General features: G+C 48.8%; 1 protein-coding gene across 7 annotated transcripts in view; it reads right to left on the minus strand.

Moving 5' to 3' along the window:
- Nucleotides 1–12,088, minus strand: part of col15a1b (collagen, type XV, alpha 1b) — a 115,528-nt gene extending 103,440 nt beyond the window's left edge. For 4 of the 7 annotated variants that reach the window (XM_077227471.1, XM_077227463.1, XM_077227480.1 and 1 more), the window contains exons 1-2: nt 11,896–12,059; nt 11,732–11,802 (exon numbers count right to left, since the gene is read on the minus strand). In XM_077227471.1, the coding sequence (XP_077083586.1) occupies nt 11,732–11,802; nt 11,896–11,906 (82 nt within the window). In that variant the 5' untranslated portion in view covers nt 11,907–12,059. Of the gene's footprint in view, nt 1–11,731; nt 11,803–11,895 lie in introns of all 7 variants that reach the window. The other 3 variants (XM_077227455.1, XM_077227437.1, XM_077227428.1) reach the window with 2 other exon arrangements.
- Between the last annotated feature and the right edge of the window lie 786 nt (nt 12,089–12,874).

Raw genomic sequence — 12,874 nt, forward strand, 5'->3', positions numbered from 1 at the left:
TGCGAGCGAACTGATTGCGCAACCTGATGCTCGAGACAAAATACAGACATCCCAAGATCCCGGAAGTCCCGGGAGTCTCCCGCATATTGATTGCGGCTCCCTGATGCCCGCGAATTAGTTCAAACTCCCGAAATTTAGAGCGCGCAAGCGAGACAGAAGAGACTGCTCCAAACCGTGTATCGCGCGCGCTCGGCAGAGCGCCTGAGGGAGAGAGACCTTGCGTGTGTGTGCGTACAATAGACAGGTGCGTACCAGTAAACGCTCCCCGTGACGTAAGCAGACCAACTAATCGATAATGACATTCGTTGACAACGATTTTCATAATCGATTATAATCGATTTTATCGATTAGTTGTTGCAGCCCTAGTTATATCTTAACCAAGTTAGTAGTTAGACAATCCCAGACAAATTACACATATATTCTATATTATTATCTACACTATACAAATATTCTGTCACTATACTAATACTTTTAACCCTTACTTTCATTATAAGGTGAATGGGAGAGATCAACCCATGTACTATTTACCAAACTTAATATGAAAAGTTTTTGAAACAGTTTTCGATTAGAGTGTGTATTAAAGGCACCCAGAAAATTAAACATCTAATATTCAATATAACCAGATTGGAGGAGAAATTAAGTACAATTAGCTTCCTAAAATAATGAACAGAATGAGGAACAGCATCTCACACTCTCAGTGTTCACTTACTTCAACAAATATTAAACAGATGTTCAGCTGCTTGTTTAAAATTGCTAATTTTCTCTGTCATTAATTTTTGTCCTTTTCATCTGAGGATTTAATCTATGATCTGAAAGAGCAAAACAATTTTTTACAGCATCAAATGTAATTTACTATCTATTTTTGTGCCCTCCATACTTGAAAGCCACATATTGCCATCGCAATACTTCTATGTTAACATTAGGCCTATATAACACAAAAGTGACACAAAACACTAACAATTCTTTTTACAGCATTTATTACACTTGTTAATGTTTAATTCTATATACACTACAGTTCAAAATTTGGGGACAGTAAGATTATTATTTTTTTAATTTTATTTTAATTAATACTTTTATTTTGCAAGGACTTATTAAATTGATCAAATGTGATAGTCAAGACATTTATAATGTTAAAAATGATTTCTATTCAAATAAACGCTGTTCTTCTTAACTTTCGATTTATCAAAGAATCCTAAAAATGCATATCAAGGTTTCCACAAAAATATTAAGCCCACAACTGTTTTCAACATTGATAAGAAATGTTTCTTGAGCATCAAATCAGCATATTAGAATGATTTCTGAAGGATCATTTTACACTGAAGGACAGCTTTGCCATCACAGAAATAAATTATATTTAAAAAAATATATTCAAAGGTAGGACCATTTGAATTGTGTATTTTCAAAATCTGCCGGTCGTTTTCCAAATCACATACCCCACCTCTAAATAATAACTTTTCACAATATTACTGTCTTTAGTACAGTTACAGTTTTTTTTTTTTATCAAATAAATGCAGTCTTGGTGACGATAAGAGACTTAGTTTCATTGTCTTGTTTAGTTTCTAGTTATGGTTTTCTTTGTCTCTTGAGCCATTTTCAACGAAAAACAGAAAACTTTTTATGTGTTAGCCATTCATTTACACAACAATGGCATTTGGGGATCTGAAAACTTTTCAAAGTGTAGGTTTATGAAAAGGATACAGTTATTGTCTCCGTGTAAACTACAAAAACGGTGACGTCATGCATTGTCATGCATAATACAGCATTTTAATCGGTTTTGCATATCAGTGTGAACAGTGTTCTCTAACGAGAGTTTCTCTCGTACTGCGTAATATCTTACGCTATGGGGAAAACCTCTTTTCCATGAGATATTGGAGCCAAAAATTATCCTTAATTTTGAATTAATGTAAAACCCATTGCAGCAGCATGCAGACATAGGCAAGGCGGCTTGCGTGAATATTGGCTGACCTGCAGCAACAGCAGCAGCCTATCGAGAGAGGCCCTGCGTGACCCCATATCCAATGGTGGCGCTTTGCGCCACTACATCACGTCCCGCCGAAATGGGCGTGGCCTTGACCTATAAATATAGCTGGACAGGCTGATACAAACTGATTTTTCATCTCTTCAGCGAAGCTCACGCATCGCTGGATCCAGAGTGAGAAGCCGCGCCGTCTGAGAAAAGCCTTCTGCGGGACGAGCTTTTGCATCTGAAGCCGCTGGCCTTCATCTCGACGTACCTGCTACGCTTTCCGGCGTATAGTGTGTTCGCCGCCGCGACTCACACTCTCTCTCTCTTATCTAAAAGAGCAAGCGTCTTTTTAAAGATGCCTCATTCCTGTGGCTCGTGCCGAGCCGCACACAGCGACAGGGACCGCATGTCATCCGCGTTTCCTGCCTGGGTGAGGATCATGCAGCTCTCGCGCACGCTGACGGCGGCTGCCATCATTGCAAGCTATTGCCATGGCGACTCTGAGGACTCGCCTGGCATTTTTCTCTCCGAGTCTGCACTTCCACCCGCTATAGTGCCACGCCATATAAAGCGCCGTACTCGCCATTGGTGATTACGAGATAGCTGCTTCTGTGGAGGACAGCTGCTCTATCCTGGCGTCAGACAGTGAGGATTGGGCGAGCTCTTTGGACCTCCCCCCTCTACCCGCGATTCGTCAGGGAAACGGGCCAGCATCGAATCCGAGCTGATACATCTGCTCTCACAGGCTGCGGCGAGCCTCGGCCTTGAGTGGAAGGCCCCGCGCAGCCCGCTCTTGCTCTGCCAGACGCCGCCCCCCTCCGCGTGGGCCTCGGCCGAAGATTGAGATAAAGCCCGAGGCCTCAAAGTCTTCCTAGCCCTCCTAGGTAAGCAACGGTGTTTAAGTCTCGCCGCGGCCAGACTCGCAGCGAAAATTTTCGCTCGTTCAGTTCCAGAAAATGACACTGTTCCAGTGTATTCTGCAGTAAACAAGCCGGTACCACGCCTGCACACAAAAGCCATTTTACGGCGGCCCAGATAAATCACATGAAGAATCTAATTTCTGGTATCCCGGCCATGGCCGATGGTGTTATGAGTGTAATAAAAATGCACAAAATTTTTTCGCTCGTTCAGTTCCAGAAAATGCGACTGTTCCAGTGTATTCTGCAGTAAACAAGCCGGTACCACGGCCTGCTTGCCTTCACACAAAAGCCGTTTTCACAGCGACCCAGATAAATAACATCAAGTGTATTTTCTGTATTCCAGCCACGGCCGATGGTGTCAATTGTGCATTACATGCAGTGAATGTGCCCACAACTCAGTGCCCACAAACGCTAAACAATGTATGTCCCACGGTTCCCTTTCATAGTCACTCCGAGTTACGTCGGATGACGACGAATGGGGGTTTCGCCTAGAAAGCCAATCATCTTCGTGTATTACAAAACGAGCAATGGCGATGAAATGCCATGGGTCTGCGGAATTTGCATAGCGTATCTCCGCCCCACCGCGTGGGTATAAAAGGAGGACGCCGGCAACATGCAGGTATGTTTTCGCTTCGGAGCCAAGAGCTTCTCTTCACTCCACAAGCCAAATCCTGAGTTTCAGTGACATCATCTTCTCTTCGAGAATAGCGAACTCTCCGGTGTTGGTGTGACGGCGGTACCCAGCGAGTTTCACATTGCCTGCGATCTGAGCAGTGATCCGCCAGTCTGTGTGTTCTCCCTGGTCGCCTCAGCATCGCTGAGTTTTCCTCTCTAAAAGAGCTGCACGTGGCACGTCTTTTTAAAGATGTCTCGACCGTGTTCTTCTGGGTGCGGTCGATTCCTGTCTTCCTTTGATGGGCACAATCGCTGCTTTGCGCGTCTGGGCTTTGAGCACGCTAAAGCAGCACTTGTGGATGACTCATGTTCCTTTTGTGGGAACATGGCCATCGCAACACTTAGGTCGAGACTCAATTATCTCATTCGAGAGAGAGTCCCCTCATCCACACCCCGATCTACACCCTCCACGAGAGGTGGTACTTCGGCTGGTGGACAGGGTGACTTGACGGTGACGGTGTGGAACAATCCGACGATGCGTCCTCTGACCACACCCCCCTCTTCAGTGTTGCAACCCGCGAGTGCTGCGGTGAATTTACCGGGTTCATCTACTGATGCCCCGCGTATTTAATTCGGTGCTCCAGAGGAGGACTCGATGTCGATCGCGGCATCACAAGGCGGGCACGAGTCGTCGGGAAGTGACGATGCGGCTGCGTTGCCTCCTTCTGGAGTTCCAGCGTTGTCCGTATCAGATCCCGAGATGACGGTCATGCTCTCCCGGGCCGCCACAAGCATCGGGCTTGAGTGGACCCCTCCGCCCTGCCCTGAGCGCTCGCGGTTGGATGATTGGTTTTTGGGTGCGGCTGCCGCCTCACGGCCACAGCCAACCCCAATACCATTCTTCCCGGAAGTGCGTGAGGAGCTGGCGAAGTCATGGAAGGCTTCTTTGACCTCCCGTGTACGTTCGTCAGATTTCTCCGCCTTTCCCCCCCTCGATGGGGCGGTCGCCCCTCGGTACACTGGGATTCCCCCGGTTGAACGCTCTGTTGCCATGCAACTGTGTCCTCAGAGTGTTTCATCTCGTGGTACTCCTAAGCACCCGTCCAAGGCCTGTAGATTTTCGTCCAGCCTCGTGGCGAGATCTCACAGAGCTGCAGGACAGGCGGCCGCCGCTCTGCATACGATGAGCACCTTGCAGGTCTACCAGGCCCAGCTGCTCAGAGATATGCACGAGGCGGGGACTGACCCAGGGCTCTTTGATGAGCTGCTTGCCGCCACTGACCTCGCACTCCGAGCGACGAAAGTGGCCTCATGCTCCCTTGGTCAAGTGATGGCCACCTCTGTGGTCCAGGAGCGTCACCTTTGGCTTAACCTTGCTGATATGCGGGACGCCGAGCGCACTCGTCTGCTCGACGCCCCCATATCCCAGGCCGGCCTCTTCGGCGGAGCGGTTGAGGACTTTGCCCAGCAGTTCTCAACCGCACAGAAGCAGTCTGAGGCGATCAAACATATTCTGCCCTGACGGCCTGCTGCTGCCTCCACCCAGCCGTCGGTACAGACGCCTCAGCCTGCTCGCCGCCGAGGGCGCCCTCCTGTGGCTCCCTCCCCTCCCGCACGGCCCCTGCAGCAGCCTTCACCCGGGCCACATCGTGGAGGAGGCCGCAGGAAGGCGCCTCAGCCCTCTCCAGCCCTGCGCCCCGCTAAACGCCAGGCTAAGCGGCGCTCCTGAGACGGGCTGCTCAGTGATGGTGTCGTTTCTTTCCCAGGAGGTGGTTGCAGGCCCCCTCCTTCCCCCGGCGGAGGGCCGGGGGAGAATCTTTTGTTCTCCCGCTGCTCACCCACGGGTGGGCAGTACCCTATTATGGTCAAAGAAAGAACCGATACACCTATCACTGAGCACAAAGAGCCGGTTGACAGTGCGCGACGCCTTCGGGCCTCACCGCTCTCATCCCTCTCTGTCACAGAGTTCTCGGACCACAGAGTGCGCCGCCCCCGGGCCTCGCCACTCCCGTCCCCCTCTGTCCCAGAGGGTGCGGATGACAGTGTGTGCTGTCCCCGGACCTCACCACTCTCGTCCCCCTCTGTCGTCAGACCCCTGGCAGAGCAAACCCCCGTGGAACGCTGGTCCTTCCCTGGTCTCCTCTGTCAGGACGCGGAGCATGACCGTGCCCCCGCACCGGGTCGCAATGCCACCCTCTCCTGGGCCGGTCACTCCGCTTCACTGCCCCTCCGGGGGGACCCCTGTGGTTCGCATGACCCCGCTGGTTCAGTTTCTGGCAGCTTGGTTAGAGCTTCCCAGCCTGTCCCGTTGGGTCGCCCGAACTATCAGGCTCGGCTATGCGATTCAGTTCGCACAGTCTCCTCCCCGTTTCAGGGGAGTTCGCTTCACTATGGTCGGTGGCAATGGCCCTATCATGAGAGCAGAGGTTGCTACCCTGCTGGCGAAGGGTGCAATCGAGACTGTCCGTCCAGCCGAGATGAAGTCAGGGTTTTACAGCCCGTACTTCATTGTCACCAAGAAGACCAGTGGGTTACGGCCGATCCTGGATCTGCGCGTCTTGAACCGCTCCCTTCACAGGCTGCCGTTCAAGATGCTCACGGCCAAACGCATTTTCGAATGCGTGCGGCCACACAATTGGTTTGCAGCGATAGACCTGAAGGACGCCTACTTTCATGTCTCCATTTTACCTCAACACAGACCGTTTCTCCGGTTTGCTTTCGAGGGGCATGCATACCAGTACGCGGTTCTCACATTCGGGTTGGCTCTGTCTCCTTGCGTCTTACGAAAGTCGTCGAGGCAGTCCTTGTTCCCCTACGCGAACACGGGGTTCGCATCCTGAATTACCTCGACGACTGGCTAATACTGGCTCACTCTCGAGATCAGGTTTGCGAACACAGAGACTTAGTGCTCCGGCACCTAGCCTGTCTGGGCCTTCGGGTAAACTGGGAGAAGAGCAAACTCTACCCCGTGCAGAGGATCTCTTTTCTCGGTATGGAGATCGACTCGGTTGCTATGTCCGCGCAGCTTACGAGCGAGCACGCACACTTACTGCTGACTTGTCTTCGACAGTTCGATGGCAAGAGTGCGGTCCCACTGAGTGCGGATCCTGGGGCATATGGCATCTGCAGCCGGGGTTACGCCGCTCGGATTGCTTCATATGAGACCGCTTCAGCGGTGGCTTTCGCGATCGAGTCCCGAGGTGGGCATGGCATCATGGCACGCTCCAAGTTCCAGTAACTCCGACTCCGAGTTTTCTACGGGCCGGTGTTCCCCTAGAACGAGTTTCCAGGCATGTTGTTGTCTCCACAGATGCCTCTTCCACGGGCTGGGGGCAATGTGCAACGGACATGCTGCCGCGGGCTCCTGGACAGGACCCCAGCATCTTCTGCATGTCAATTGCCTCGAGTTGCTGGCAGGACGCCTTGCTCTGCACCGTTTTCGCACGTTGCTCAAGGGGCAACACGTACTAGTCCGTTCAGACAATACCACGACAGTAGCGTACATCAACCGTCAGGGTGGTCTACGCTCCCGCCGTATGTCGCAACTCGCACGCCACCTCCTCTTATGGAGTCAGAAGCACCTGAGGTCCCTTCGTGCTATCTACATTCCGGGAGATCGGAACTTTGCAGCCGACGAGCTGTCACGGTTTCGGCCCGTTCCTGGCGAATGGCAACTCCATCCCCAGTCGGTCCAGCTGATCTGGGACCAGTTCGGGGACTCACAGATAGACCTGTTTGCTCCCACGACTCATCCCATTGCGCCCTGTATTACTCCCTGTCTGAGGGCACCCTCGGCTCGGATGCACTGGCGCACAGCTGGCCGCGGGGCCACATATGCGTTTCCCCCAGTGAGCCTTCTCGCACAGACCTTGTGCAAGATCAAGGAGGACGAGGAGCAGGTCATTCTGGTTGCGCCGTACTGGCCCACCCGGACCTGGTTCTCCGAGCTGATACTCCTCGCGACAGCTCCTCCTTGGCCAATTCCTCTGAGGAGGATCTCCTTTCTCAGAGACGGGGCACCCTCTGGCATCCTCGATCCGATCTTTGGAGGCTCCACGTGTGGCTCCTGGATGGGACGAGGCAGGTTTGAGTACCCTGCCACCAGCGGTGGCGGCTACCATCACTTCCGCTAGAGCATCGTCCACGAGACATGTCTATGCGTTGAAGTGGAACCTGTTCATCAACTGGTGCTCTTCTCACCGAGAAGACCCCAGGAGATGCCCGATCACTGTCGTGCTTTCCTTCCTGCAAGATGGGCTGGAGCGAAGGCTGTCTCCCTCCACCCTGAAGGTGTATGTGGCCACCATCGCCGCATATCACGAAGCAGTTGAAGGTAAGTCTCTGGGGAAGCACGACCTGATCGTCAGGTTCCTGAGAGGAGCGAGGAGACTGAATCCTCCTGGCCCTCCTCTCTTTCCCTCTTGGGACCTCTCTGTGGTGTTAAATGCCTTACAGAAGCCTCCCTTTGAGCCTCTGCAATCAGTTGAGCTTAAGTTCCTGTCTATAAAGACAGCGCTCCTGCTTGCATTGGCCTCCATCAAGAGGGTAGGGGACCTGCACACATTCTCCGTTGACGAAGCGTGCCTGGAATTCGGGCCCGGTCACTCTCATGTGATCCTGAGACCCAGGCCTGGATATGTGCCCAAGGTTCCCACCACTCCCTTCCGGGACCAGGTGGTGAACCTGCAAGCGCTGCCCCTGGAGGAGGCAGACCCAGCCTTGGCACTGCTCTGTCCAGTACGCGCTCTCCGTGCCTACGTAGACAGGACGCAGTGTTTCAGGACCTCAGACCAGCTCTTTGTCTGTTATGGTGGGAGACTGAAGGGAAAGGCTCTCTCAAAGCAGAGGTTGTCCCACTGGATAGTGGACACCATTGCTTTGGCTTACCAACAGCAAGGCCGACCGTGCCCCCTTGGTGTGACAGCCCACTCCACCCGGAGTGTGGCTTCCTCTTGGGCTCTAGCGCATGGCGCCTCGCTGGCAGACATCTGTAGAGCTGCAGGCTGGGCGACACCCAAAACATTCGCCAGATTTTATAATCTCAGAGTGGAGCCTGTGTCCTCTCGTGTACTCGCTTCAGTTAGCTAGTACTGGACCCACTCAGGTGTCTTTGCTTGCTCGCCATTCCACTCCACGGACTGGATACGTGCGATATATTCCTCAGGTGAGCCTTCCACTCTGAAGCCCTGAGTTCCTCCAGCACTGTTGACGCTGGCACCAGTGTCTATTGCCTGTGCGTCGGCTAGGTGCCTCCGTGTGCATGGTTCCTCCCCTGAGTAACCCCCACATGTGTATTCCCACTGTAAGCCTCCTTGAGCATGTGCCTTTCCCTTGGCTAGTCACTTTGCCACTCCTGGAGTTGAAAGTTGCCACCCCTCGGGCTGGTCACTCCAGCGTTCCTCCATATGAAGCCCCCCGGCCATATGTGTGTTCTTAAGTCCTCCCTACGGGTAGGCATGCTGCGGCATATTTCCTCTGAGATATGCTTCCCAGTGTACCTTGGTATTCCTGTGTTAAGTAGGACTCCTTCGTCCGTGCCAGTATCACGACAGGGGGATCAGACTTTCGCAGGGCACTGGAAGACAGCTGTGAAGGTGGCGTGATTACACGGGGACCCCCATTCGTCGTCATCCGACGTAAGTCGGAGTGACTACGAAAGGGAACGTCTCGGTTATGTATGTAACCCTCGTTCCCTGAGTAGGCAACGGAGACGTTACGTCTCCCTGCCACTTCCGTTGTACCGCTGGGTAGACGCCTGAGTTCAGTCTCGGCTCCTCGGCGAAGACATACCTGCATGTTGCCGGCGTCCTCCTTTTATACCCACGCGGTGGGGCGGAGATACGCTATGCAAATTCCGCAGACCCATGGCATTTCATCGCCATTGGCTCATTTTGTAATACACGAAGATGATTGGCTTTCTAGGCGAAACCCCCATTCGTCGTCATCCGACGTAACGTCTCCGTTCCCTACTCAGGGAACGAGGGTTAAATACGTAACCGAGACGTTTTCTGTAAAACCGAAAGCAACACACATTCAGTCAGCTCAGGCTGACGGTGTTTTTTGTGCAGTAAATGTGCCCGCTAGAGATGCGCGGTTGGCGGTTAAAGCCGTGGACTCCGCAGATAAACCGCGGATCGGGCGGATGACGTGACGAAATTTTTTTTTTTAATTAAATTTGGGCGGGTTGCGGGCGGTTTCTAGTATCGCGGCTGCCATCAGCAGCGCCTTGTATCGCCCAATCAGCGGATGGCAGGCGGGTGCGGTTTTGAAAATTGGTCTAAACGTTGATGCGGATGGATGCTGTTGCCGCAGGTCAGCCAATAGGGACTCAAGCCGCCTTGCCTATGTCTGCATGCTGCTGCAATGCGTTTTACATTAATTCAAAATTAAGGATAAATTTTGGCTTCAATATCTCGTGGAAAAGAGGTTTTCCCCATAGTGTAAGATATTACGCAGTACTCGTTCCCTCTCTAGAGAGAACCGAGGTTACGTTAGTAACCGAGTACGATCCTTTTGACAACGTTGTCGTCTGTACGTAAAAAACAAACAAAAAACTTTTAAATTTTCAGTAAAAAAATTTCATGTAAACGTACCCTCAGTTTTGCCTGTTTTCTAGTTCTTTATTTGTCGTCATGTTTTCTGATGAGTACACACCTCTGCTTCCTATTCTGTTAATTGATCTTCCTTTGTGTATTTAAATCCTCATTTCTAATTAATGTTGTGTTGAATGTGTGTTTAGCTTCTGATATATCTTCGTGTTCATTAAAAGTTGCTTGTTATTCGTTGATTCTGCATCACGCATTGACTGTTGGGAACTAACAATGAGCAATAACATTAACAGGATTAATAAATGCTGTTCAAATATGGTATTGTGAATCCATGATACTTAATGCAATAACTAATATTAACATGTAAAACCTTATTATAAAGTGCAGAATTTTTTTTAGACATTTATTACTTAAAATTACTAAGGATATTAAAAGTGCTAGCAGTTAAATGAGATAAAATGTCAGACTGATGAGGATCTTCTGGTCAGTGGAGAGCATCTAAAGTTACACGGCTGTTGGGATGATTGCCTTTTGAAGACAGTGAGCTCTTTAACTAACCTACACAGAGAGGATATGAAGGATTTACTTTATTCTGATAGTTTATCCCTCAATTTTTGGCCACTCTAGATGTCTGAGCACATAATTGTGTTGAAAAATGTAGGCCTTGATACTATTCCAAGCTTTGGACAGTGATGGAAGCATATGCAAAAATATCTCAATAAAAGAGGTCACCTGCCTTCTATGAACAGTTCTATAGGTGCTATCAGAAACTGACAACAGACAACACAATGTTCACCTATGCATTTACCTGTGCATGTCACCTAATTCAGGGTTTCCACAGGTGGCCACATAAAACCCGATGACAAGCAGACACACATACACTTTGTTCTCTATACAATATATGCTGTTAAATAGTTGGTGGGGCAATGGACCGATACTCAGGGACAGACTATGATGCTGTTGTAACGGACTTGTCTAAAGGCTCCCTGACGCTCCGACAAATTTTTTGAAGTTATGGGGTAGGGAGATGCGTACGTGTTTAGCTAAGCTAAGCTGATTTCTCATCTCAGCTCGTCTAGACATGCATGTCTAGGAGTTCAATAAAGTTATTGATCTGCTAGGATTTTAAGATCTGATTATAATTTTGCAAAGTGTCCATAGAACTAACTGATGTAGCATATCTTTCTCTCTCACTCACATAGAAAACACACACACACACACACACACACACACACACACACACACACACACACACACACACACACACACACACACACGATAAATAAATATCAAGTATGCATGGTGACCTCAGTCATCATCTTACTACTCTGCCATGTTCTTTACATCACATAAAGACAGGATTTGCCAAATTTTCTGTAAAATCTACCACAGTCTGATTTCCCATTAACACACTGTGAAACTTTGTCAAAAACCTAAAAGTAGGCTACATAAACTTCATGTTTGATTTAAGTCAAATATATTATATAATACTAAATCAACCAAAATATATATTGTACAACATCATTAAAAGTTATTTTAAGGGTCACATCAGGTAGAAATATTTTAGTAGGCTATAACTGTAGGCTACTGTAGGCTATTTACTTTTTAAAGTTCAACACTGTTACCTACATGATAAATGTGGACTTTTTTTAGATATATTTAAAAGCATTAGGCCTACCTACCTTCCATCACATGAAGCGCAGAAGAGAGACAACTCAAGGCGAGATGCGCACCAACGAGCCACGACAGGAGGCTAAACGAATGCAGTGATGTTAAACGCAAATACAGTAGCTACATATCCATATCTGTTTGCATGATATATTATATATTCATCCCATCAACTTACCGAAGATTCATTTTCTTCAGAATATGAGCATAATATTAGCGCAAAAACGTGGATATCAACACTTCCAGTGTTGTCACCCCCTCTCTCTCTCTCTCTCTCTCTCTCTCTCTCTCTCTCTCTCTCTCTCCTTTCTCACTTCTCTCCTCCTGACTGACTCTCCAGTCTCTCACTTCAGACTGGACGAACAAAGACTGCCTCAGTCTCCGCACTATACAGCGCTACGGACTGCTGAAATCCGACCCCGAAAATTCCACGAGAAGCGACGGTCTCCACTCTTTCAAATCCGTTTTAGTGCAGTGACCCCATAAACAGCTCGGTTGTTAAATCCCTTTACAAATATGTTTTTTTTTCTTCCAATCATCCTTGGCTGTCAGAACACGCGTCGGTGTTGCTCGCGAATTTTCTCTGGCACTGCTGAGAACGTTTTTTTTAATGCCTTTATGCTGATAATATAAGTTGCTACTGTTGTTGTCTAATTAGTAGGTAAACTCAATTTCTTGTGGCATAGGCTAGTTGTAGTAGGCAATATTTACACAGATACCGTTCAAAAGTTTGGAGTCAGTAGATTTTCTGCAAAGGCAAAGCTTAATTTTCATCATCATCAGTCCAGTCTTCAGTGTCACATGATCCTTCAGATGTCAATCAATGCTGATTTGGTGCTTAAGAAACATTTTTATTATTATCAATGTTATCAATGTTGAAAACAGTTGTGCTGCTTAATAACAGTGATATGTAGCCGACTTTTTAAGGATTCTTTGATGAATAGAAAGTTCAAAATAACATGTATTTGAAATAGAAATCTAACATTATAAATGTAGGCCTTTTCTGTCCCTTTTGGCCAATAATTTAATGCATTCTCCTTGCTTAATAAAAGTATTACTTTCTTTCTAAAATTTATTTTGAACAGTAGTGTATGCTTACATGAACAACAGACCTAATTGCATTTGGCAGATCCTTTTAACAACTTGCATTACATTCA

Source organism: Siphateles boraxobius, unplaced genomic scaffold (assembly GCF_051911475.1).
Source record: "Siphateles boraxobius isolate OS27281-9 unplaced genomic scaffold, OSU_SipBor_1 1, whole genome shotgun sequence".
NCBI lineage: Eukaryota > Metazoa > Chordata > Actinopteri > Cypriniformes > Leuciscidae > Siphateles > Siphateles boraxobius.